Source organism: Barbus barbus (assembly GCF_936440315.1).
Source record: "Barbus barbus genome assembly, chromosome: 21".
Taxonomy (NCBI): Eukaryota; Metazoa; Chordata; class Actinopteri; order Cypriniformes; family Cyprinidae; genus Barbus; species Barbus barbus.
The window spans coordinates 2,663,414-2,691,314 of record NC_136749.1 but is presented as its reverse complement, the minus strand read 5'-3'; the positions used below and the strand labels follow the sequence as shown (position 1 = coordinate 2,691,314).

The 27,901-nt window shown below is 36.2% G+C and overlaps 1 protein-coding gene across 2 annotated transcripts; it reads left to right on the top strand.

The window, feature by feature from the left end:
- The first annotated feature begins 218 nt into the window (after positions 1 to 218).
- LOC306887419 (E3 ubiquitin-protein ligase E3D-like) lies at positions 219 to 27,264 on the top strand. Of its 2 annotated transcripts, none has more exons than XM_079445116.1 (10): positions 219 to 430; positions 1,445 to 1,647; positions 3,550 to 3,640; positions 3,762 to 3,975; positions 5,526 to 5,601; positions 7,599 to 7,701; positions 7,788 to 7,896; positions 9,396 to 9,565; positions 15,455 to 15,593; positions 25,246 to 27,264. In XM_079445116.1, the coding sequence occupies exons 1-10, from the start codon at positions 354 to 356 to the stop codon at positions 25,264 to 25,266; spliced, it is 1,203 nt and encodes a 400-aa protein (XP_079301242.1). In that variant the 5' UTR covers positions 219 to 353; the 3' UTR covers positions 25,267 to 27,264. The 2 variants fall into 2 exon arrangements, with proteins under 2 accessions (XP_079301242.1, XP_079301243.1); XM_079445117.1 differs by having other exon boundaries at positions 5,529 to 5,601; positions 25,246 to 27,125.
- The last annotated feature ends 637 nt before the right edge of the window (positions 27,265 to 27,901 follow it).

Genomic DNA, 27,901 nt, shown 5'->3' with positions numbered 1-27,901 from the left:
CACGCTCCTTCTCGTGTGTTTAGACAATATATTAATTATTTAGTTAGTTAATATCTGTCTTTATAATAAATACTGTTTGGACAGAGTATTTTTATGTAAATGTCAATTAAATGCCTAATTTCCTTATAATATACTTTGTATCTAGTATTATTTACACAAATAAAATATCGATGAAAACGGTTTTTTGAAGACTTTTAATTTGAAATAATGTATTTCCTGACGTCACGACTGTGTCGCGGAGATTTGTTGTCACGTTGTTTTTGTCTGTCGCGTGGGTTCCTCCTCAGTAGAATCAGTTCTGTGATATAGATATACATATAGATATAGATATATATTCCTGGGAAGGGACATCAATGGAAGAGACTTCGCAACCAGACCTCGTGTTTCTTGAGCTCAGACAGAAGCTGCAGAGTGGCCTTTTGTTCCTTCGGTAAGCGTGGCTTTATTAACGCTCCTTCAGTTATATTCTGTTCAGAGTGAAGCAGCAAGAAACTGTTTACATCACATTAAAGCCGTATTACTAGCTTGTCAGAATGACGGATCCAGAGCATATTCAACATATAATAATGTCTGGTTTACTGTAAGTTGTTGTTTCTGGCACTGCAGCTTACTCTCAAACAGAAATAAACACCTGATGGCAGTACTGGACAACCTTTCTGCTAAAAATATATGCTCGTTAAAATAAAAAAGTAGTTTTAATACGTTGTTTTGGCCACAGCTCACTTTTTAGTTTTTCCTATTTTTTAAAAAAAACCTAATGTGTCAGAAATAGATTTATAAAGGCATAAATATCTTGTGTAATGTGCCAATTAATATGAACTCATTAACCTTGCATGCATAATAATTATATAATAATGTGGACAGTGCAGTTGAAATGCATATTTTTAAATACAGCATTGTTTTTACAGCAACAAGACTAAAAAATGTCAACTTCAGCTCAGCTGTATTATTTTAATAAGTATTTATCTTAAGGTCCTTTTTATGTTGTAGTCAACATTTGAAGTGGATTTGAAGTTGTCCTAAGACAAGAACGCATTTTAGTTTCAGGACAACTTTGATGAAAGGTTTTGATCCACTTCAAATGCTGACTAGTATATGTATTATTATTTGTGTATGTATGTTTCCTTCTGAACGTGTACTTGAGTGAACTCTTTTGTTTAATCTCAGATGGGAAATGTTGTGTTGAGCTGAAACTGCAACAAAGTAAACACTAATAAATGTATTATTAGCTCAAAAAGGTACACAGATTTTGTCCAGTGATAACACATAAAACTGCTTTCTGGTGTACAAAAGCATGCAAATGTTGATCGGTGCACTATTATAATAGCAAACATTTTTAAATCATATTTTACAAGTTGCAATATAGCAATACTGTCATGTAAAAACACAACACAGAGTAAATTGTCTTAAGTGTTTCACCCGTGACTTTTCTTTGACCTCTCAGCAGTGACGTTGTCAGAGATGATGCAGATGTGAAGATCGAGTCCAAACAAGACTCCCTCCTGAGCGTCCAGACCCCTGACAGGACCTATCAGGTGAAGCTGCCGCCTGGTGTGAGTCTGCTGGAGACGTCGTGCCAGAGGAGTCCAGGAGACACTCAACACGGATCACACTTCAGACTGCGACTAAAGGTGGAGCAGCCCACAGGTACACGCTGATCATTACCCATGAGCACTTCTCACCAAACCCAGGTCAGCATCTGGAGGTCGTTAAAGAGTCACTCTTATTTGATTCTGGTTGGATTTCCTTGAGGAATGTGAGTAATGAGTGCATGAGCTGCACACACACAGCAGATTAACAGAGATCAAACTCCAGTAACGTGACCTGCTGCTCTGAGCCTGAGCTTTACTTCATGTCAGAACAACTCAGCTGACTCTAAACTATTTATCCCCAAAAAAACTATTTAAGTAGATAGATGATTTGGTAACACTTTAGAATAGGGAACACTTATTCACTATTAACAATGACTTTTCCCTCAGTAAACTCCTGATTTGCTGCTTATTAGTAGTTAGTGATTTTCTCAATATTTAGATTTTTTTGCTCCCTCAGATTCCAGATTTTCAAATAATTGTATCTCAGCCAAATATTGTCCTATCAAACCATACATCAATGGAAAGATTATTTACTCAGCTTGCAGATGATGTATATAAATCTCAATTTCGAAAAATTGACCCTTATGACTGGTTTTGTGGTCCAGGGTCACATTTATACTCTTTATGTCATATGATGATGCCACCCCTTGCGAGGACTTGACCAGTATACAAAAATGGCCTTTTCCATATGTTGTAATACTATGATCAAATTGTTTCCTAATGATTGCATTATCTGGGTGATAAGCAGTCTGCCCGGACAGCCACCTTTGATGGTGGTTATAATGTAGAAACATGGACTTTCTGTAAAGCTGCTTTAAAACGATACTTAATATGAAAAGGTTCACATATTAACCTGAAATGAAAGAAATTCAATTGAATAATGGAGAATCTTTGCAATGCTTCATTGTAGTGTTGTAGTTTTGTTTTTTTAACTAAAATGTCTTGTTGAATTAAATGAAGCTGAATTAAGATCAAATATAAATATTAAATAAAACTTAAAGCACTTAAACTGAAGTGATGTTGCCTTGACAATTAATTGAAATAAGTTCAAGTACTAAAATGACAAAAACTGAAAATAAATAAAGCTATAGAAATAATTGGGAAAAAATATAAATGACAGAAATGTAAACTTAAAGTAAACTTTTAAAAATGTTAATATTATTATTATTTATTAATAATTTATTATTAATATTATATATTTTTTACTGTTTGTTACATTTGATACATATGTTACACAATCTTTGCAATGCTCTATAGCAGTATTTTTATTGTTAACTAAAACTAATTGTTAGTTGAAATAAAGCTCAAATAAGATTAAATAAAAATATCAGATAAAACATTTGAAGCAACTAGACAGAAATTAAAAATGTTGCTACTAACTGAAATACAGTGTTTAAGCTGAAGTGTCAAAATTACTAAAACTGAAATAAAAATAAAAATAAATTAAAGCTAAATAGAAATATATGCACAAAAAAAAGAAAAAAAAAAATATATATAAAATATAAAGGACAAAAATGCATTAAAAGAATACTAAATACTAGAGCTGTCAAATGATCAAGTTTTGGCTTGCATAATATATGAGCGTGTACTGTGTATATTTATGATGTATATATAAATAAAAACACATGCATGTACGTATATACATGTAAATATTTTCAAAATATATGCTGCATGTGGGTGTATTTATATATACATGATAAATATACACAGTACACATACATATATTATGCAAGCCAAAACTTTTATTTTGGATGCGATTAATCGCGATTAATCGTTTGACAGCTCTAGAAATAACAAATAAAATAGTAACATTTTAATTTTAATAAACACTCTAATTATGATGCCAGTGTTTTCTGACCCTATCTACTCAGTATCATCAGATGAATCATTGGTTATCCAAACAAGTATCATCTCTTGGTATGCTTTATTTTTGTTTGTTTTGTGTTTCTTCCTCCAGAAGCTCCTTGCAGTGTGATTGGACAGCTGCGGGTCAATGTGACTTTCTCCTTCCTGTGCCAATCTTGTGGGTCCGTGGTGCTTCAAGACAGGTTACTATTCTTTCTTTTTTATTTCCATTGATTTGGTGAAGTAGTGCATCAAAGGAAAGTGATAAATTCACTGTCAGACACATTATTGCAGTGTTCAGCTATTATCTTCTTACTCCTAAAGGACTTTTGGGCGAGTTCTTCCTCTGCCCAATGGAAACTGGAATGCATTAGTGGGCGACTGGTGCTGCCACTCCGATCCCTTCGCAAACAGGAAGCTGCTCCCACGAGATGGAGACTGTCTGCTCGGTGACACGTTTCTTCTGTTGGCTCGGGACAGCAGCTGTGAGCAAACCCTCGTACGGGAAGAGAGCTCACTTCAGAAAGCCTCTGCAGAGGTAAGCTGTGGAGTTTAGAGATGCATGATTAAATGAAGCAAAATTAGCACTCTTACTAATGCAACTGAGTGCTGAACATCTGTTTCCTCCGTGCCAAACAGTGAGTTCTTCACTCAAAGACGCATGCAGTTGTGATGTTTCCACCCTAAGTAGTGCACAGATCTCACTTACACAGCCTGAGGGTTGACAGAGGAGGCAGAGGCTTCCTTTCATCACAATAAAGGCTGAGGAGGCGGGCAGGAAATCCACTCTTAAAAACATTACGCTCGGCCGGGCTGTGGAGGAGAGCCGCTCATGTCTTTAAGAGGGATTGATTCTCTTTCTCAAGCTCAATCTGTGTGTTGCCCGTGGCCGTGCCGAGGAGATAAAACACACTTTCCAGCACTTTTTCAATCCTAAATGACTTCAGCACACAGTCGTCGGTTTTCTTATAGATTTTTTTTTTTTTTTGTAAATATTTTCATCATACAGTAGAAGCAGAAGTTTGGAAACAGGTTGAAAAATTACTCGCAGGAGTGTGAAACACTATTTAAAACAAATGCTTAATGAAAAGAGGTGTTCAGCCTCAGGACATTACATGAGAATGTTTTATTTTCTGCTCATGTTGCATGAGGTTTGCCATTTTCCAAGCATGTTACCAAAATAGAAGGTCATAGGACTACAGATTTAGCTTAAAAATAAGCTAGGCTAGTTATTTTATCATCCAAAAATGGGTTTGCAGTTCTTCATAAACTAACCAATGATATTTTGAATTAAGCTATTATTTATATCAAAGTTTAAAATTGGTAAGATTTTTTTTTTTTAAACAAGTCTCTTCTGCTCATTAAGGCTGCATTTATTTGATCAAAAATACAATACAAACGGTAATATTGAGAAATATTATTACAATTGAAATGAACTCTTTTCTATATGAATATATTGTAAACTGTAAAATCTGTGATCAAAGCTGTATTTTCAGCATCATTACTCCAGTCTTCAGTGTCACATGATCTTCAGAAATTATTCTAATATACTGATTTGCTCAAGAAACATTTCTGATTATTATCAATGTTAAACACAGTTGTGCTGCTTTTGTAACATCTTTTGTAACTTTATTAATGTCTTTAGTCTTAAATTTGATCAATTTAATGCATCTTTGATGAATAAAATAATTAATTTTGTTCAAAATAAAAATCTTACTTACCCCAAACTTTTGAAAAATTTTTATATTTCCTGTGAATTAATGACAAAATGTGTTTTATTTATTTATTTTTTCCCCCTGAATAACTTTCATAATAGAGTTCAATGTAGAAATCCAGTAAACGCTTACAAAATGTGTTAAAATTGAACAAAACAAAAAAAGATGATGGAACTTTAGTATTCCATTGAACTTTTCTTCTGAAGCTGACAATAGAAAAGGTTTAAATCACACAAAAGTGTGAAGAGCTTTAAATAGCTGCTGTTTCCAGCTGAGTGTGTTATGAATATGCCTGCCGAGTGAACTGACTGATTACCATGTAACCACTGTGACCAAATTTGCCTTTCACCGTAGTACTTGTGTGTGTCCGCAGCAGAAGCGCAGCAGCAAGCGTGTGCTGGTGTCCTGCAGGAGCTGCTCTGCGGCGCTGGGCGAGGAAGTCACTGCAGGTATGGAAAGCAAAGCAGCGGAATAATGTGGGAACACACCATTGAGTCATTTTACATGCGTGCAAATGAAGAAAACCAGAGCTTATTTATATATAAATCATGATGTCATCCATTACCCATGATGCATATCACTCATTCATTGTTGCCATTAGCAACGGCCTGAGACTCTTTAATATACTTTGAAATGCTATGTTATTGACCCTTGAGTATTTATAAAATTACTGTGCTTTTGAAGCAAAAATAGTCTGTATATCTGTTTGCAAAGGTCTATTTTTAGTGATTGTAAGATTGTGAGTTTTGCCAGTGTTTTAAAGGGATAGTTTACACACAAATGAATACGCATTTACTCATCCTCATGTTTTTTTATGAACTCATGTCTTCTGCATTGAAATATGTCCTCTTTGATGAACTTCTCAAATCTCATCCTTACACATATTGAGATTTGATGCCACTTCACAAACTAGACTAGAGATATCATGAGTTTCGCCCACATCAGGAATTTTAAATCAGGTTAATTGAGTTCATCATTGTAGATTAATTGCACATTGATACTTGTGTGCAGAAAAAACAAGAGTGAGTGAAGAGAGAAGAGTGTGTATGCTGTGTATTAATAATTGTCTTGAGATTAGAAAATATCAGTTTTTACTGTATTTTCTTTATTGTATGTGAAGTGACTTACTGCCAAGTATGGTGACCCATACTCGGAATTCGTGCTCTGCATTTAACCCATCCAACATGCACACACACACACAACAGTGAACACACACACACTGTGAACACACACACACACATCAGTGAACACACACACAGCAGTGAACACACACACACTGTGAACACACACACACACAGCAGTGAACACACACACACACACACAGCAGTGAACACACACACACACAGCAGTGAACACACACACAGCAGTGAACACACACACACTGTGAACACACACACACACAGCAGTGAACACACACACACACAGCAGTGAACACACACACACACTGTGAACACACACAGCAGTGAACACACACACACACAGCAGTGAACACACACACAGCAGTGAACACACACACACACAGTGAACACACACCCGGAGCAGTGGGCAGCCATTTATGGGAATCCTACAGCTGTCAGCTGTGATTGGATGAGGAGAAAACTGGGCTAGTTTTTATTCCTATTGAGCAGCTTAAAATCTTTCTGAGACCTGGCAACCCTGGTCGTGACGCATCCTCACTTTATTTTTTTTGCTACACTTTAACAAGCTTGTATTGCAGGATAAAAGTGTTCAGCTAAATGTTACTCAAATATTAAGAAGTGATACAAATGATCTCGGTCAAACACTTGATCAAAGTCACAATAGCCCCGCGTGTGTAGCTTATTGAACTGAATTGAATTCACACTGAAGTAAATTACACTCTTGTTTTCTGTAGAGCTGCCTTATAGCTGGAATTGAATTTGTTTTATAATTGAATAATTTGACGCTGCTTTGAAACCATGTGTATTGTCTAAAACATGTGTATTGTATTTACCTCTTTATTAATGTGAAACTGCTTTGAAACGGGTTTCAATAAGGCACTGTATAAATGTGTATGACTTGAATTGACAACAGTCAAAAAGTACTTGACTGCAGAATGCTGCAATTAATCAATCAGAATTAAATATTCCAAATGGAATTAATTACACACAGTCCGCGAAAGTACAAGATGATTCAGGTTTTTGCTCTAAACAACAGCTACTAATGCATATAGTGTGCATACTGTTTTCTACACAATATTCATGTAAGACTCAATTCCATTTTTAATATTTGGCCTGGAAAACAATTCTTGAGCTCAGAATTATATTATAAGTTTGTTTTTTATTACAAGAAAGCTCTGTGTGTTTCTATGAAATGTTGAAGGTGCACATATTATCTAAGAGGTAATTTCTTATAATCTTGCACCTCCATCTGTTAATAATGTGCAATTTTCTGTGTTTAATATATTTCACTGTCTTTTGTGTTTCAGAGGTGCTGAAGTTTTACATAACTGAAATATTAGTAAAGCCCCGTGAAGATGGAGAGATTGATATAGCACAGCTCAGTTTAGTGTCCGAGCCTAATTCAGAAAGGTTAGCAAGTTCATTTGATTGATTTATTCTGTTGTCATCTGTAGATCATATTCAGTCAGAGTGTTTTTTTATTGTGTCTCATACAGGCAGAGATTCCTGGAGCGAACTCTAGCGGCCCGGCTGGTCGAGCTGTCATCGGCACAGAGTATATTTCGCTTTTCCATCCAAACCCCAGATGACAAAGCTGTGATTTTGGTACAGACATTAAAACCTCATACTCTGGAAAAAATAAAAATAAAAAAATGGAAGATGTAAATACAACAAAGATTAATTGCAGTATGTTTTACAAGAAAATACTTTTTTTAGTCTTGCATCAAAAAAAAAAAAAAAAAAACACATTTCATTAAATCATTTCAAAATGCTTCAGTGTATATGTACAAAAAGATTAATTTTGTTCCATGTGCAATATAATGTGATTATTTCCAATAATCAGAGTGAAGACTTAAGATGTTTAGCATCTCGTTTACATGCAACTTTCATTATTCTACCGCTAGTATTCACATATCCCAATGCAAGTGATGTTTTTGACCATCAATATACTGCATTAAATTCAAAAATCACTCAGAAATATGATGCCTAATTTGTACTGTGCACCTCACAAGCACATGCACACTTTGGTCACAGTAGAATAGATGCAATTAAAGTGTTAACATGCTTGTTAAAATCACTATACACCACTTGTTTTACTGTAGTTATGGTTGCTATCATCGCATCAGTTTGATCAAAGTATTGCATTAACATGAGGTAAATGTTATAATATTTTCTATATCTCATTATGAGGGTGCATGTAAACGTAGTCAGAGTTATTCAGTTATTTCAAAACATTTTGCACCATTTCTCTGAGCTTTAGTCAGAAACATACTGGAGTTTCCTTCCTTCTGTGCTAACATGTTAACAGTTCAACTAACTTTAATTATGTTGGTTTGACAAAGCCACGTCAAATCATGCTAGCAATGTGCTAAAACATGTTAGCAACATGTTAAAACATGCTACTAATGTGCAAAATCATGTTAGCAGTGTGCTAAAACATGTACAGTTTGCTAACAGTATGTTAAAACATGCTAGCAATGTGTTGAAACATGGTACCAAACTGCTAAAACGTGCAATTTCATGTTAGTTGTGTGCTAAAGCTTGTTAGCAACATGTTAAATTATGCTAGCAATTGTGCTAAAACATGTTAGCGATATGCTAAACACATGCTACTAATGTGCAAAATCATGCTAGCAGTGTGTTAAAACATGTACAATTACTAACAGCATGTTAAATCATGGTAGCAATGTGCTAAAACATACTTGCAATGTGTTGAAACATGCTACCAAATGGTTAAAACTTGCTATTTCATGTTAGATGTGTACTAAAGCTTGTTAGTAACATGTTATGCTAGCAATTGTGCTAAAACATGTTAGCAGCGTGTTAAATCATGTTAGCATGATTTAACACGTGCAATGTGCTAGAACATTTTAAAAACATTTTATTGACTTAAAGTAAAATCTTCAAATCTTCCAAACAAGGCTTTGTCAAGCCAACGTCAAAGTTTGTTTACATACTTTACTCGTCTAGTTACTTTAGCTGTTTCTCTGCCATGACAGCAGTCGATCCAAAAGAGAAAACTCTGAAACCAGGAGACTTTTTAACACATTATGTCCCCTTTAAATCTGCTCTTCAGGTAATTTATTTTCTCTTTTAATTATCAGCTGTGGCTTCTGAACACTGATGCTCTGGTCGCCTCATTTCCTGACGCAGCAGCGAGGGGCGACAGCTTCATATCCGCAGATGAGGTTCATCCCGGAGAGCATCAGTCATGCCGGGCCGCTCAAGCAGTCAAAGTGCTGTACATCTTCTGCTCTGACAGCAAACTCCAAGAGTAAGTCATAGTTCACCCTGACATCTGCGCTTATTACTCATATTAATGTCTACGTCTAATCAGATTCCACCTCAGGATGCAAATTAAATCACTTGGGTTTTGTAGTCTAATTTAGAAATAGATGAGCCCTGTGTTAATATCTTTGTAGACCACTTTTAAACCTTGGTGGAACAATATTAGGACAACATAAAGCATAAACATCTCTAAAGTTTTTTTAGCCTTAAAACAAGAAAAATACATATCTGACCCTGGAGCACAAAACCAATAATTCGCTGGGGTACATTTGTAGCAATAGCCTACAGTGTATGGGTCAAAATTATCGATTTTTCTTTTATGCCAAAAATCATTAGGATATTAAGTAAAGATCATGTTCCATGAAGATATTTTGTTAATTTCCTACCGTAAATATATCAAAACTTCATTTTTGATTAGTAATATGCATGGCTAAGAACTTAATTTGAACAACTTTAAAGGAGATTTTCTCAATATTTAGATTTTTTTGCTCCCTCAGATTCCAAATAGTTGTATCTCAGCCAAATATTGTCCGATCCTAACAAACCATACATCAATTCAGCTTTCAGATGATGCATAAATCTAAATAAATAAAATGACCCTTATGACTGTTTTTGTGGTCCAGGGTCACATTTATTTTCAATGCCTTGTTTTTAGAGAATAAAAGAAGTAACTCCTATCCACTCTAAAACAAAAATCATTATTAGGTTTATCAAAGTGTATCTGGTTAGTTTGCACAACGGAATAAACAAATGAAGGTAATTGCATACTGATTTCACAATTCTGTTTTTTTTCTGAGATTATATCTTGCTCTTTTGTTCTTTTTCCTTTTTTTTTTTGCAGTTGTGAGAAAAAAAAAATCTGAATTGTGAGTTAAAAAGTCACAATTACCCTTTTTATTTATTTTTTATCTCATGGTGGAAACAACCTTCCATAGTATAAAGATACGGTTTGAAGGATGGATTTGTTTTACACTCACTCATTGATAACTTTTTTTAATGTTACGTAGCGTAGCTTTAACTAAAACTAAAAATATAAAAGACACTTTCATTACTTGAAATAAAATAAGAAATGCAGGCAGAAACGTGGATCTATGTGCAGGAGTAATAAAAGTAACATAAATTTGTTATCTTGATTTACTGATGTCTAAACCAGCTTTCAAGTTAATAAGAACAAGTTTATTTTAGCTACATTAAGCCCTGAACCAAAATAAATGATTTCAATGTAAATGTAAAAATGACTATTTCAGTCATAACAGTTTTAACAAAATGTGCAGTTACTGCACTTTGCCTTTGCAGACATGTTTAAAATATCAGAAAGAAGTAGTAATAAATTGAAGGAACTACAGCTGTAAAAATGGTTAAAGTATGGCATCTAGTAGCCAGGAAAATACTGTAAATGCACAAGCTGAGAGAAAAGCTGGCATAGTTGCTCTCATCCCTCCTCGAGATGTGTAATGTTCCCATGGTAAGAGCTTGAGGAGCCGGGGATGCTGGGATCGGCGGCTGAATCACAGAGGGACTGTGGGTGTGCGCTCTGCACTTCATTGTGTCTCTGACACCAGAAGGTCGTCACGACTCTCTACTCCTCTTACCTCGTCTCGCTCACCTTTAGTTCAAGTGTACATTAATTCTGCCCGTTTTCCTACCCTGCGCTAAGAGATGCTCTCTCCTCCTCACTGTATGTAGAGGTGTGGATCAAACATGATTCATGGCGCTCAGATACAGGCCCTGAGCCGTTATGCTAAATAGAGGATAGTCTTACAGGAACCAGACTTTTGACTACCCACATAATGTCTGCTTAGCATCACAGTTTAGTCTGGTCAAAAACTGCTCATTTAGACAGCAAGTGACTGACCGATATAAAAAAAACTGAACTAATAGAGCAGTTTTATGCCATATTAATGATATATAATCCAGCAATAAATAACACCGACGTGCATCATATTTGCTGAATGAATTCCAAAATCCAAAAATAGTGTCTGTTTTGCTCACGCAAGTCGCACTTTCACACAAAATATGATGCATTTCATAGTATTTTGCTTTTGACAACCATTTGTAAGGTGAAGTCTTGTATTCTCCCTTAATCAGCAGAAAACCTGCCACAAAGACATGGTTCCTGACTTCCTCTGGACCAGAATACAACTGTTTGTTCAATTCTCAGCCCATTTTCACATGTCAGGACGAGGCATAAAATAATACCATATTCTAAGCCTAATCCTGATTTCAAAGTTAAAATTATGGCCAGTGACAGAAGAAAATGCAAAAATTTGCCAAATGTTTTCTGCTACATCTGTAGGTTTTTACTACATCCAAACATGACAGAAAATTACACATTTTGAAAAGTTGAATAATATATTTTAATACTTATTTTTGTTATTTTGATAAGTATGTTAAAACTGATACATGTAATTTGAAAATCTGTTCATTCTTATTTTGTGAAAAACTGTGCATGATGGAAATATTTTTGTATTCAGCATAATCAAATTAGATAATATTAGGCCTTTTTTGCTAATCATCATAATTTCTGTTTTTCAAGATGCAAGGCTGTGACATCCAGTAAATGAAATAGGTAGCATGCATATTACTAGCATGTTGGCTGCTTATTAGTACTTATAAAGCCTTATTCTGCATGACCATATTTTAGATTTCTTAAACCTGCCCCATACTTAAATTTAACAACTATCTTACAAATTAAGATTTTATTTAGGCAAAAGTCATAGTTAATGGTGAGCATTGGTCCCCAAACTAAAGTGGGACCTACAATACATATATGAGCACACTGAGTTGAATTGTGTATTTATAAAGCAAGTTGAAACATTGGGCAGCAACCACAAATGACCTACAGTCACATAACCTCTGTTCAGGACGTCAGCCGTACATCACAACACAACAAACACTAAATTACCCCCATTATAATCAGCAGAGCTCTTTACACTCATCCGTGACGCAGCTTGGAGGTTATGTTCAAGTTTGCTGATTGCTGTCAGTTTTTTAAATCTAATTGGTGTCAGATTATGAACTATATAACATCAGATGGAAGTATAAGAAGGAAAGCAGAATCCCTACTGGCTGACACACATTGCACAGTTTCCACTATAGTTTCCAGTATTATATATTTAAATATTTAATTTACTTTAATGCTATGGACCTTGCAAACTTTGGCAAATTTAGTTATTAGTTGCTCATTTTCTCATTGCATTAGCCTGGGAAATTTGGGAAAAGTTGGTATGAAAATTCACTATATTGTCTACATAAATGCGTGCTATGAATTTTATTGTAAACAGTTAATCTGTGCATGTTCATTTTATTGCTGTGAAATGTCAGGTTCTCTCTAGTGATGCATATGGGACTTCTCCAATAATTTAGTGCACTTTTACTCCACCCCTTTCTTATAGTTGACTTCAAGCTCACCATCCAATCAAAAAACAATGCACGTGTCAGTCCTCTGTCGTGTGTGTCATGTGTTCCTGCCTCTTGTGTCCATATTTGGTTTGTTTCCTGTCCTTGTTAAATGTAATTAGTTAATTCTTGTCCAGCCGTGTTCGTCTCATTATCTATGATTTTCCTGTGTATTTATAGTCCTGTCTGTTGAGTTTGATTTCGTCTGGTCTACTCGTTACGCCCCGGTGTTCCTGTCTGTGTCTGCCTTGTCTTGCCCTCCCTTGATGTCGTCATTAAAGACTATATTTTGAGTTACATCCTCGTCTGCGTGTTCCTGTGTCCTCCTCGTGTGTGCACCATGACAGCACGGTTATGGCTAGAAGGGATACAGCTATGTCCGGAAGTGACACAAGTCTTGCAAAATCTAGTTTGCTAGTTGTCTTCTTCACTGTCTGTTTAATTTTTTCCTTTCCATCCGGCAAGATTTTAATAGATTTTGGAAGGACTTTGCCCCAACAAATGCTGATTAGTTTGCTAGTTGTTTTCCTTACAGTCCATTTAATTTATTTTATTTTTTCTTTCACTTTCTTCCTGTCCTTCCAGCGAGATTTTGCCTCACTTCCGGCCGTAGCTGAGCCTGGACCTCTATAAATTATAATCCAAGCTATCTGTCCTTTGGTGTGAACACTAATCTGTTCATATATTCTGGGGGAAACCTTAGCATTGCGTTTTTGTAAGACACAAATCCATCATCAAGATGTTTTAACTTTAAACCGTCACTTCTGGTCAAAATATGAGTCCATAATCCATAATGAAGCTTTCTACAGTGACAAAGTCCATCTCTTGTTGTCATCAAACATCAAAATCCACCCACATATTTGGTTAGAGCTGTTTTGGACTGTTTTTGCTTCTAACTCTGCTTGATCTGTGCAGATTTCTCTCCTGATTCAGGTAAGACACCTTTTATTATGGACAGAGAACTCCTATTTAGCCAGAAGCAACGGTTTGAAGTTAAAAGCATTTTCATTTCAGCTACTTTCCATTTTTGAGTGAAGTATTCCTTTATTACTTAAATCATTAAGGTCCTGTAAAGGAGCGACATTTTCATTCGAAGCACAGTCCTAGCTCAGACTTCCCGTTGCACTTTGAAGTAGAATATTGTGTCTGATATCAAAAGTAATCAACAGAATTAATTACTGTTATGTAATTGACCAACTACCACAAAAGAGTGTCTGACTGAGGAAAAACCCTGGTTGTAGTAGTGTATGATGCTTCTCTCTCTGGGCTTTTCCAGAGTTTCTGCTTTAAGAGCTGCATGTGCGCTTTCTGTGGAATTACAGCACAGATGGGTAAATGTCAGGGAAATGTCCTGAATAGATCATCTCCATAATGTGTGTCAGGACATAAGTCTCTCCGTTTCTCCGCTCGCTCGGCTGTCTTCAGTGCAGCATATTGACAGATTACTGTGACATGATTAAAACAGTAATGTTTCAAACTGTCAGATTAATATAATTTAAGGTCCAGCTGCTTCTGCGGGTGCAGAGTTATTGCACAGAGGAAGTAACGCTCTCTGTTTTCACCTTCAGTCAGTGTTCCTGATCATTTTTGTTCTAGCTCACCAAAACCTAAATTTTATTGGTCAGAAGTTTTATCTGCCTGAGCAGAACCAGAGCTGTCCACTGTGCCATTTTGACAAAGAAAAATTAAACTTGTTAAAACTTAAAAAATTAAGTTTATTCCTTCATTAAGTCACATTTATTTCTATAGTGCTTTATATAATACAGATTGTTGAAAAGCAGAACAGTAATAAACAGGAAAATAATGTTAAAGTAAAAAAATTATGGAAACAAACTCATCTGTATAGCAGTTACAGCAGACAAGTGTTGTTATTCAGCTCAAGCCAGTTCAGTGTTCTTGAAAATCCAGTTCAATAATAGTGTTAAAAAGTTATAAAGCATAAAGCAGCTCTACATTTAGCCTTTTAATTGTGTATTAATGCTTAATTAATGTATTTTTATGACAGAAGTGTAAAACGATAACACTTATAGATGTGTACATTATTATATAAAAATAAAATATATAAATATAATAATAATATAAAGACATAAGTCTCTCTATCCATGCTGTAGTTCAGCTTAAAAAGTCCCTAAAAATTTATTATTATTTAAAATTGACACACAGTTCATTAATTGGGCTACTTATACATAAATTTATATACATAATAAGTATACTTATATGTCAATTTTAAATAATAATCAACTCTTAGGGTTCACAGATTTTTTTTAAGCTGAACTACTATTTGTACTGTTCTGATGATAATATCGGTGAAACCCACTCTTTATTTATTTACTAAAAATCAGTATACATGTAAATAATGGACTCCAGCTTCATTTAGCTCAGATTTAAGAAATGATTCTGGCAGGAGCAGTATGAGAAATATGTGCCTTCATTTCCCTCTCTCACTCATCTTCTTGTTTTGCTCCTCTCTTTCTAGTGTTGTGGATGTCTGGGAGAAGGACATTAGTGTCCATCCTCTGCCGCTCCCACAGAGCTCATGTGAGGAGCTCCAGAAGCTTCTGCTGTCCAGCACCTCCAGACTGCCTACATTCCTGCGCTGCATGAACTCATATCAGGTCACATACCGCTCTGACCACACACATGCCAAAACATGGGACTGCTTAGTCATTATACTTCATTATTTCTTGCTCTTTATTTACATTATATTTAATGAAGTGTAATTAAGGTTTTATGCAGTGAAACAATTGGTCTGTGCAAGAAACTGAACATTATTTATAACATTATTACTTGTAATCCAGAGCCTCAGGAAAAGTTGGACATATAATATAAAGTGGGACTTTGTTTCCACCACGCTAATAGCAACATTTTATCTTGCAATTATGAGAATTGTGAAATAAAAAGTCACAAATACTTTTTGTTAGTAATCATAAATGAATAAAGCAAAAATAGTTTTACCATTTACTGCATTATTTATTCTACTAGTTAATTGCCTATTGCTGCTAATAAATCTAAAGTCTTGCACAGAAAATGGTGAATAGTCATTCACAGAAAATAGCTTACTTTCTCGGTGGAAAATATGGATATAGTGAGTTTAGTCATGTTGTTCTTAATGATGTAAGAGTAAAGGAGGAATTCTGGTTAAGTTGTTAAATTGCTGACTTGAAATACAAAGAGCGCTGTGATCCATACAGTCACTGGGTGCCTCAGCAGAGATGTATAGCTGTGTGTTGTTGGCATAACAGTGGTAGACAATTCCATGTTCCTGAATGTCCTATCAAAGTAGTGTACGTTGAGAAAGGAAAGGGGGCCAAATACCAAGCCCTGAGGTACCTCAGTGGCTAGTTGATGTGACTTAAACATCTCTTCCTACCAAAATACTCTCAATTATCTCACTATGAGGCAAGACTTCAGCCAGCAAGTGCTGTTCCCATAGTGACCACTGTCAATAGGATAGACAGGATCACCTGGTGATTTACAGTGACAAAGGATGCAGACAGATCCAGCAGAATAAGGATGGATGATAACAAGGCTCATAGACTGTTCATAGGTTTTTATCTGAAAGTTGTGTTACCCATCACCCCATTTGACAGCATTTTTAATTGCCCACCTTCAACATCAGTAGATCTTGTCTGCATTGCTTAAACTGAAATGCCTTTGAGTGCAAAAGAAGAATGATTTTCTATAGCCTAATGCATAAAAACAAAATAAAACATCTCTTTGAAGCAGATGTGCATTGGTATCAGGCAGATAGCCTGGTTGAAACACTTGCCTCAGTTTCTGTTGTTTCTCCAGCATATTTGCTCCCAATTAAGGAAGCAAAACGGCTGTCTCCTGGCAGTCTTTCCCCCCACCTCACTGTGAAGAGTTTCAGGGCTTGACCCAATGCTGATGCTGATATGCAGCTTTATCCTCTTCAAAAGAATCTAGATTTCCATTTACATTCTTCCTGAGAGAAAAAAGAAGCTGATAAAGAGGTGTTTACAAGAGGTGTGAAAACGGAAAAGGGAATTTGTGTAAGGTCTGTAACACTTGAGTTGTGAGGGAACAAGTCTGCTAACAAATTTTAATCAATAATTATGTGGTACATGTGGAGTTTTGGATTTTTTTTATTTAATTTTGTGTGCGTGTGTGTGTGTGTGCATGTGCGTGTGTGTGTGTGTGTGTGTGCGTAAGTAAAGTTCCCTTGGAAGGTTGCTGGGTATGTATATATGTATGTATGAATGAATAAATAAATACGTAAACAAACCAAACAATCACATTATAAGCACTCAAAGGCAACAACTCAATCAACAATGTAAGCCTGTTCATCTCAGGTCATTTATTGGGAGATTTACATGCCAAAAGCTTTGCGCTTCATTTAACAAACTTCTTTTTTTGGTCCTTCTTTTGTTGCTGTGGTTTATTTTGAACTTGTTTCTCACACTAGCAGCATGTGTTTGCTCTGCTGTAGCTGTTGCAGGCATTGAACTTGCTCCATGAAGTGGAAAACTATCACTCATCCTGCCAATTTTTGTAGTGCTCTGATGATAAAATGGCAGACAAGCATCGTCAAGCACACGTGCCTCTGGGAATGCTGCGTAAAGTTCATGCAATGCCTTTGTTGTGCTGAGAGCAAGCAGACATGTGCAAACAACTGACCTATATGGATATAAAAGGTTATCGTTGATCAGGTTTACATAAGTAGATGTTTTCCAGTGTTTCGTGGGAAGTTGATCCAGCTAATATCTGAAAGGATCAGAGCATAGAGACCCATTTTAGCAGTGATGCCAGAATTGACATTCATATGTTACAATGTGATTGTTTCTTTTGCATCAAATTTAAACAAATTTCTCATTTAATTTCTAGCTAAACTAGCTATTTTGTCATACAGTGCTGTGAAAAGGTTTTTGCCCCCTTCCTGTTTTTAAATTTTTTTGCATATTTGTCACACTTAAAATATTCAGATCATCAAACAAATTGTAATATTGCACAAAGATAACGCAAGTAAATACAAAATGCAATTTTTAAATTATGATTTTGTTTATTAAGGGAAAAAAGCTGTCCAAACCTACCTGGCATTATGTGAAAAAGTAATTGCCCCCACCTATTAAATCATGAAAGAACTGTAATTAACCACATTGTTTTAAATTTTAAATATTTAAATTTTAAATATGAGTTAAATTTCACTAGCCAAACCCAGGCCGGATTACTGCCAGACCTGTTGAATCAAGAAATTACTTAAATAGAACCTGTCTGATAAAGTGAAGCATCCTTAAAGTTGCAATCCGTAACATTTTTGGTTACAAAAGATCCGAAATCAATATTTGAGCAAGTACATAAACAGCCAGTGTTTAACACTATCACCTATCCCGGCTAGTAGGCTATCGCATGTGAGCATCCTGCAGGTGATGCATCGTTTATAGCCTTTGCATAATTGTATAAATGTATAATTTTTGATGGCAGATTGTAATCCAGAAAGGATTATGTGTTTATGAAACACGTGAATGAAATGAAATTATATTCTCATTTTAAATGTGCTTCTGATTACAAATAGCCTGGGATTACACAAGATTTGTATTTTAAAGAAAACCAGTTCGAAGGGAGCATAATTTGCTTTTTGGGTTAAAATAATTTCTTAATAGGAAATTCGAATTAGATTAGACTGTACAGAAAATCTACACACTAATACACACTGTACCCATAGTCACGCAATGCTGATGTTGTTAAGATTAATAATTTGAGAATAAAGTATAACAATAATAATAATTTGCATGGTTTGATGTGATATGAGCTAACCGATCTTTAGATTAAATCACCATTGGTAGCGCGATTTATGGTAATGCTTTTTTCCTCATTTGGGCAGAACAAACGTGGCAGACTTGTTACTTAATTGTTCAGATGACAATATACAGTGAAAAGTCTTATTGTGTCATATATTCCAAGTCATAGGCTAGAATCTGTGATTGCGAAGTACATTAAATATCAACACCGGTGCGGTGACTGACAGCCACACATTCACCTCAGAACATTAGATTCATCCTCGCTGAAGCCGTGCCAACTCACAACCCACGCAAGCAAGATAATTCTGCAAAAAGCTGCAATTCCAGGTTTTCAAACAGAGAGGCAAAAGTTACGGACTGCAGATTTAAAGAGCAACACATCATGCCGGGATCTAAAGAAATTCAAGAATAGATGAGAAACAAAATAGTTGACATGTATCAGTCTGGAAAGGGTTATAAAGTAATTTCTAAGGCTTTGGGACTCCAGCGAACCACGGCCAGAGCCATTATCCACAAATGGAGAAAACTTGGAACAGTGTGTGTCCCGTTACATCTGGCGTAAAACCAACACAGCATTTCATAAAAAGAACATCATACCAACAGTCAAACATTGTGGTGGTGGTAGTGTGATGGTCTGGGGCTGCATTGCAGCTTCAGGAACTGGACGACTTGCCATAATTGATGGAACCATGAATTCTGCACTCTATCAATAAATCCTGAAGGAGAATGTCCAGCCGTCAGTTTGTGACCTCAAGGTCAAGTGGACTTGGGTTATGCAGCAGGACAATGATCCAAAACCCACCAGCAAGCCCACCTCTGAATGGCCCTAGAAAAACAAAATTAAGGTTTTGGAGCGGCCAAGTCAAAGTCTGGACTTAAATCCGATTGAGATGCTCGAAAACCCTCCAATGTGGCTGAATTAAAACAATTGTGCAAAGAAGAGTGGGCCAAAATTCCTCCACAGCGTTGTGAAAGACTCATTTACAGTCATTGCAAACGCTTGATTGCAGTTGTGCAAAGGGTGGCACAAACAGTTATAAGATTTAGGGGCAATTACTTTTCATGTAGTGCCAGGTAGGTTTGGACAGCTTTTTTCCCTTAATAAATGAAATCATTATTTAAAAACTGCATTTTGTATTTACTCGAGTTTGTGTAATATTAAAATTTGTTTGATGATCTGAATCTTTTAAGTGTGACAAATATGCATCTGTCCAAATGTTTAGACTTGGTATGAATTTTTAATTATGTAATAAAATGTTTTGAAAGAAGTATTTTCTGCTCACCACGCTGCATTTATTTGATTAAAAATATGATAAAAAACAGTATTATTATGAAATAAAATTTTCAGCATCATTACTCCAGTCTTCAGTGTCACATGGTCCATCAGAAAATCATTCTAATATACTGATTTGCTGCTCAACAAACAGTTCTGATGAGAGTCACGTGACGCGTTAATGGCGGTGCAGATTTGAAAAGACGCTCTCCACACCACTCGCATATTTTCAGGTCTTTGAACGACAACTAAATGCAAAATTACGTGAAATCGCCGAAAATGTCGACCCAGGCCACACTTGTTCATACTCGGGAGGACGCTTCCTCTCCTATTAAGAAGAAATTTAGGGAGTCTTCCACCCCTATCTCCCGAGCTGAGCTGGATGGCGCCATTTTGGCCGGAGTGAAACAAGCCCTGAGCGAACAACAGACTGATTTAGACAGAATTGTCACTGTCGCTATCAAATAGATGATGTGCTGACACCTCAGATTCTAGATCTGAAACGTGAAATTGAAAATACCAATAAAGCAGTCACCGCCGTAACTGGGCAGATCGAGCAAGAGGGAAAATCGGTATCTCTGCTCCAAGCCAGATACGACACCATCCAGGCGGCTGTTCGTAAAGACAGGGATCAGATCTGAAATCTAAATTTGATGACATCACATTAAAGTTAGTCAGCCTCAGAGAAGGTGTTGAGGGAGATGACTGCAGCTAAACCGTTGCAGAAAGGTAAATCACCTGGCCTATATGGAATTCCTCCGGAGCTCTGTCTAGCTATCTGGGATATTGTGGGCCCCCTAATTCTAAAGTCCATGAATTATGCCATTGATTACGGTACACTTACAGAGATCAAAATGTAGCCATCATTACCCTGTTGCTTAAAAAAGACAAAGATCCACTATGTTGTTCTAGTTATCGTCCAATATCTCTGATATCAGCCGATGTTAAGATGCTAGCCAAGGCATTGGTTTTACGATTGGAACCATATATTGACAATTTGAGGGCCCCTCAACTTCTTGAGGGGCCGTTTAGCATCAGATAACATACGCCGACTATTACACACAATTTTTTTCTCAAAGCGTTTGACTTGAATGGTACTATCTATGGTCTGTTCTGGAACGATTTGGATTTGGTCCCAAGTTCCTAAATATTATACGATTGTTATATAAAGGTTCTTCTGCTTCCGTAACAACAGGTTTCTGTCAATCGCAACCTTTCCCACTTCAAAGAGGTTGCTGGCAAGGTTGTCCCTTATCACCAATTTTATTTGCACTCTCACTAGAGCCTCTTGCACAAGCTCTTAGACAAAGCCAAACAATAACACCTATAACTATCAACAACTCACATCATCATATCTCACTGTATGCTGATGATATTATGCTTTATCTTTCAGACTTAAATACCTCTCTACCAGAGGTCTTGCATTTGTTCAACTTCTTTTGCACTATGTCTGGTTATAAAATATATTGGCATAAGTCATCCTTAATGGCACTTAATAGCATTACTAAAGCAGCCTCTCTACCCAGTGGCCTTGTCTTTGCTAATTCATGCACCTATCTTGGTATTAAAATAGCTGATTCTCTGACTAGGATTGCTCAGACAAATTTTTCTGAAATCATACAAAGGTTGGACAACTTAAAAATGTCAATGCAAGCTAGAATTAGCACGGTTAAAATTAACATTTTACCCAGAGTTAAGTTTTTATTTTTCATGCACCCTTGTTTTCCTTCCCCAAAATTTTTAAAAGAAATTAATTCATTAATCTCAAAATTCATCTGGGGCCGTAAGCGTCCTATAGTCTAGTCTCGTGTAGCCAGACCTTCGGACTGACGGCTGGAATATATGGCAGCTTTGATTGGCCAAGGCCCGCCCATGAGGCCGTTTGACCGACATGTCAAGCAACCAATCACAGTTTGTTTCGTTTAGCGTCACGTTTCGGGGTGTGGAAATGTCGCTACAGTAACAAACCGGTGTGTGAAACTCTCGGATGTATTTTAAAGATTCTATGCTGCGAACTTTAAATATTTCACATACTTTTGAAAATCCAGCGTTTAGTTGACCCTGATAAGCATTTGTCGTCACATTTGTAAACACGACGGCTTTCTTCTTTCGTGGGGGGGGTTTGGCGCCACGACATCTTTGTTTCCCAGCGGACCGAAAATAAATGCAACACTCGCGTCTCCCAGAAATCCGGTTTAATTCAACCAGTCAGATGAGGACTTCGACATTCCTGAACTGTTCCCAAAAGAGTGCCATATGCATCAGACGTTTAGCCAACGGTCCGTGGGCGTGACGTCTGAGTCTGAGACTACCTAGAGTCAGTCTTTCAGTATTACAGCGTGCAAAACCACATGGCGGTCTTGCCCTTCCTAATTTAATGCTTTATTACACACTAGGGCCATGCGTGTCGGGGTGGGCACTCACTCCAAAGTACCCTACCGTGTTCTTCCCCATAGACTTCAAGATCTGCCTTTTACTGGTGTAGGCTCAAGAAGTTTACATCAGAAGTTTGGAAATATTATTTCAACTACTTTAAAAGCTTGGTTTAATGCAGAGAAGATTACCGGTCACGTTAAAAGAATCTCACGTCAGTCTCCTCTCTGGAATAATTCCCGCCTATTATCTGGTAATCAGCCTTCCATTTACCCCCTGTTCCTCAAAAGGTGTGCTCACATTTGGTGATATATTCAATGGTAGTGGACTGCGCACATTTCAGGATATTCAAGCAGATTACTCCTTGCCAGGTACCTCCTTTTTTATGAATTTGAAGTTAAGGTCTGCAATGAAAGCATATGGGGGTACCCTGGAATTCTATCCTAGATGATCACCCATTGTTAAAGTGGTTCAAAAATACTGGAAAAATTCAGGGCACAGTCTCCTTGATCTATAAGCAACTACTTGAATGTTCATATAAGTCCCTGAAGATATTAGCTGTGTGGGAGAGAGAACTGTCATGGTTGGGCTATAGTCCTGATTGGAATACAGTTTGGTTAAATCTCTGTCTTTCCTCCAAAAACCCTCTCATATTCTTATTCATTTCAAAACTGTACACAAAATGCATTGTACCCCATATAAGCGATATTGGTGAAACTCGTATCGAATCCTAATTGCAGTCTGTGTAACAATAACTCTAAAGGTACTTTTTTGCATATGTTTTGGGACTGTTCAGTCATATCCAATTTTTGGAAACATGTAGTTCAAGTACTAAAACATCACAAAGTTGCAGTTTGACCTTGATCTTTGCCTTATGTTGTTAAATGATGATTCTTCCTATACTTTTACATTAGTTCAGAGAAGATTGTTAATGTCTGGTTTCACTGCTGCTAATAAACAATTATACAGCAATGGTTCAGTTCACACCTGACATGGATCTTAGAACATTCTGGCTGCTGTCTTTTCATTACATTGTTTGTTTAGAACGCAGCCCTGCAAGGATCAATGCGGCTAGAATACAAACTGTCTCTTAATGGAGTAGTATATCCCAATCTCTAAAAGAATTGCTTTAAATGGATTATGCATTATTCTGTGTGGTAATCTGCTGCCGGGGTTTATTTGTATGTTCCTTTTAAATTACCCTGACGTACTAATCACTTACTGTACTTGTGTCTTTTGTTCGCCCTTTTTTTTCTTTTTAAAAAAATTATAAAAAAAATATTTTATATGGAACTTGGTATTTATGCTGTCATCTAACATTGATAAAAATATTTATATAAAAAAAAAAAATCACAAAAAGAAACATTTCTGATTATTATCAATGTTGAAAACCATTTTGCTGCAAAATATTTTGTGGAAACCATCATACATTTTATTTTTTAGGATTCTTTGATGAATAGAAAGTTCAAAAGAACAGCAATTATTGGAAATAGAAATCATTTGTCACATTATAAATGTCTTCACTGTCACTCTTGAGCAGTGTAGTGCATCCATGCTGAATAAAAATATTAATTTCTAGCCAAAAAAAAAGAAAAAATATTGATGGTGCACTTTTGAACGCTAGGGTATATCAGTTATAGTGATGTAGGACCACTCAGCCGTAACTCTGATGTATGTAATTGAAATACTGCTGGCTTGTCAGTCTATTTGATGTTGTGCATGAGTTAGTGGCAGTGTAAAGCTCACTGAAGGCCGTGAGAAACCCACAGCAGGGACGAATCCTTGAGCCAGAGTTTATCCGTCACAGGATTAAGGCCTGCATGAAGCTGATTTGGTTAAATGTCGCTCCTGTCTGTTTGCCACATTTTTTTTACATTATGCTTTCAAAGTTAAGTGACCATTTGTGGCTTTTTAATTTTTAATTTTCAGGTAGTTATTGTAAATGAAAAGATCCCACAATTAGTAATTTTTCATCAGTTGGACATGATAAAGCTGCTGTTTTTGAAAATTATTATTTATTTTTTTAAAGAAATGCATGCTATGATTTAGCTAGGATGCATTAAATTGATCAAAAGTGACAGTAAAGACCTTTATAATTTTGCAAAAGATTTCTATTTCAAATAAATGCTGTTCTTTTGAACTTTCTGTTCATCAAAGAATCCCGAAAAATAAAATGTATCACGGTTTGCACAATCATGTGGAACATGTGATACTGAAGACTGGAGAAATGATGCTGAAAATCATCTGTGATGCTTTGATCACAGGAATAAATTACATTAACATATATTCACATAGAAATAGAATCAGTTCATTTAAATAGTTTTTTACTGTATTTTTTGATCAAATGCAGATTTTAATAAATCTTACGGATCCTAAACTTTTAAATGGTAGTGTATGTGAACACTCTAAAATCAGACTTCTCGAAAGCATTAAAAATACTTTGTTATTGTCAGCCTTTGTGTGAAACAATGAAGTGCATTGCAATGACAGACAGTAGTAATTGTTGTTGCATCATGTTGTATGTTCAGACCTGTTGTCATCTTGGAAATACCTATTTTGCATTTTTAAACCAATTTTGTAAAAAACAACAACAACAAAAAAAAAGGTAGTCCATTGAGATGAATAATTAAGAAAAATAATTAGTTATATTAATTCCAGTTCATTCTAGACACTATTGAGCACATTGCACTGCAGTGTTTCATGCATTAAGTTGTATATTAATATTATATACTTATACATATTTTGGCATGTAGTAGCTCCCACAGATCCAGTTTTTTTGCACAGTGTACATATTGTACTATTTACTGCAGACTTTGAGAGAGTAATAAATCTAAGCACAGTCTGTTCATCCTCTCTCTACAGGTGGCCTACATGCGGATGTGATGCATTGAGCTCAGAAACCGCTGGAGCAGTTTATCATCACAGTGCAGCGACACATGAAGTCAGATATGAAAACCTATTAAATGCAAAATATTCAACTTTATATAACCCTCAGAGTTTTTTTTTTTTTGTTGTTTTTTTTTAACCGTATACCAGGGTCTGCATGATATTAGAATGAAGTGGCTCATATATCTTTCTAATTGGGGTTTTGATGACAGGTGTTGTCTAGCAATCTGTAAAAGTGCAACTACCCATCATGCTTCATTACAAACACATTAAATATCATTCCAAGCACTCGTAAAACATGTTACTTGACCTTAGGAAAAGTGTGCATTCTCCAGAGTTCGTAGCAGTGTGCGATCCAGTGAGTGTCGGGAAACACTGTGTTCCCAGACGTGACTGAGTAAATATATTCATAGATCTTTCTGAATATGCTCGGAGCTCACTGTGCTTCATCACATATGATGACAGGCGGGAACACACTTTACCTTTACAAACGTCTGCATGTCATCCGGCTCCTACGCTTTGTGTGAAATGCACACAAATGTGATTTACATCACTTTATATTAAAACCAGCATAAAATCTTCTGGCGTTATTCATTTTAAAGGATTTTCCCCCGAAACCTTTCATGAATTATGTCCAATTTGAACGCAGTGTGAAGAATTTTGAGGCCTGATCTGAATGCTCAAGCTCTAAAATTCCCAAATTTGAGAGCTACAAATAAATAATATAGGCATGAGTTAATAAGAAGAAAAAGAAAAATGTTTTGCCACACGCAGGCCAAAAAACAAACTTAAGACGAGGACAAGGTTGATCTGATCACGTGTAAGCAATATTTTGAAAAAGCCAAATACAAGGCTATGATTTTCCTGATGTTTATACAGCCTGATTTCCCTCTGATCATGCGAGGGTTAGTGTACGAGTACAGTAGGTGTAGGGTTGATTTTGTGTTCCAGAACCAACATCAGATGTTGATAAATCATGTTGTGTAAGGGAGGTGAGGTGAGGTGATAATTTGCATAGGGCTGCTGTGGCACTGAAGGGATGAAGCTAATTAAGCACATGTGCTGGTGAACTGTGACAGGCCTCTATGAATAGCACTACTTCACTAATTGTAGGAGAAATGGCACAAACTCTTCTTTTTGACCGCTAGCATAATATAAACAGAGTGGAAAAAAATATTGAAAGACCCACTAAAGATGATATTATATATCAGGAACTTAATGGAAGAGTTTGGCTTCATTCTTCTTGAATGCGTTCATAGTTCTCAATCCTGTGTTGATAGATATTCTTTCTTCAAGTAGATCCTTCAGATTTAAGAGAGATGGATGAAATCTGATTTGCACTGTTGAACACACTGCAATGAGGAAGAGGAAGCTGAGCAACTTTTATCCTCAAAAAGCAAAATCGCATCAATCACGTCACTCTAGTGTTTAAAATGCCACTTTATTACGACTGAACATTCAGGGTTATAATGACATTTCACATATTATTTACTGAATTTAACTGCTACTAAACATGATTTGTATCTTTAACATATGCTGCCCAACACCATTAATAACTCATGTGGTAAAGAGAAAGTAATAACGAAAAGAAATGCAATTATATAAATGAAATACCATTAAATGTCACCCAGGGAACTCTGGAGATGTCGGTTTACAGCTTATAACTGTAAATTGTAAGGTGGCTTACTTCCAGAAATTATATATTTTACAGTATTTTACCATATATAGTAAGGGAACTTACTGTTTGCCAATTATCAGGTTTTTACTGTTTTTTTTTTTTTTACTGTTTGAGCATTTTTATTAACATTTACTTATTTGTTAGTCATTTTCAGCTCAAATAAACAGTCTGCATTTGCAAACATTTGTGGAAACAAATGGGTGGTTCTGAAGAGCTCAGTGAATTCAAGTGTGGTACTGTAATAGCAATAAGTCTATTACTTTTAGGGCTGTCAAACAATTAATCACATCCAAAATAAAAGTTTGTGTTTACATGTGTACTGTGTATATTTATTATGTATATATAAATACACACACATACATGTGTTCTCAAACATGAATACCTGTGTGTCTTATGTAAAAACAACCTGTTATTTTGCATGTGATTAATCACGTTTAATCGTTTGATAGCTCTAATTTTACTTTACAATAAGTCCGTTTTGTGAAATTTCATCCCTGCTAGATATTCCACGGTCAACTGTAAGTGGTATTATTGGAAAATGGAAGTGTTTAGGAACAGCAGTAAGTCAGCCTCGAAGCAGAAAACCACGTAAAGTCACAGAGCGGAGTCACCGAGTGCTGAGGCGTATGGTGCGTTAAAGTCACCAACGCTCTGCTGTTCCAATAGATGAAGAGCTCCAAATTTCCACTGTTAATATCTGCACAAAAACTGTTTCCATGGCTGAGCAGCTGCATCCAAGCCGCACATCACCAAATACAGTGGCAAGCGTCTGATGGAGTGAGTAAAGCAGACACCACTGGACTCAGTGGAGACGAATCTCACTTCACTGTATGACAGTCTGACTGGTGAGTCGATTGGGAGAACAACTGTAAAGTTTAGTGGAGGAGGGGCTGTTTTTCAGGGGTCGGGCTGGGTCCTTACTTCCAGTGACTGGAAATCTTAAGAGCAAACCAA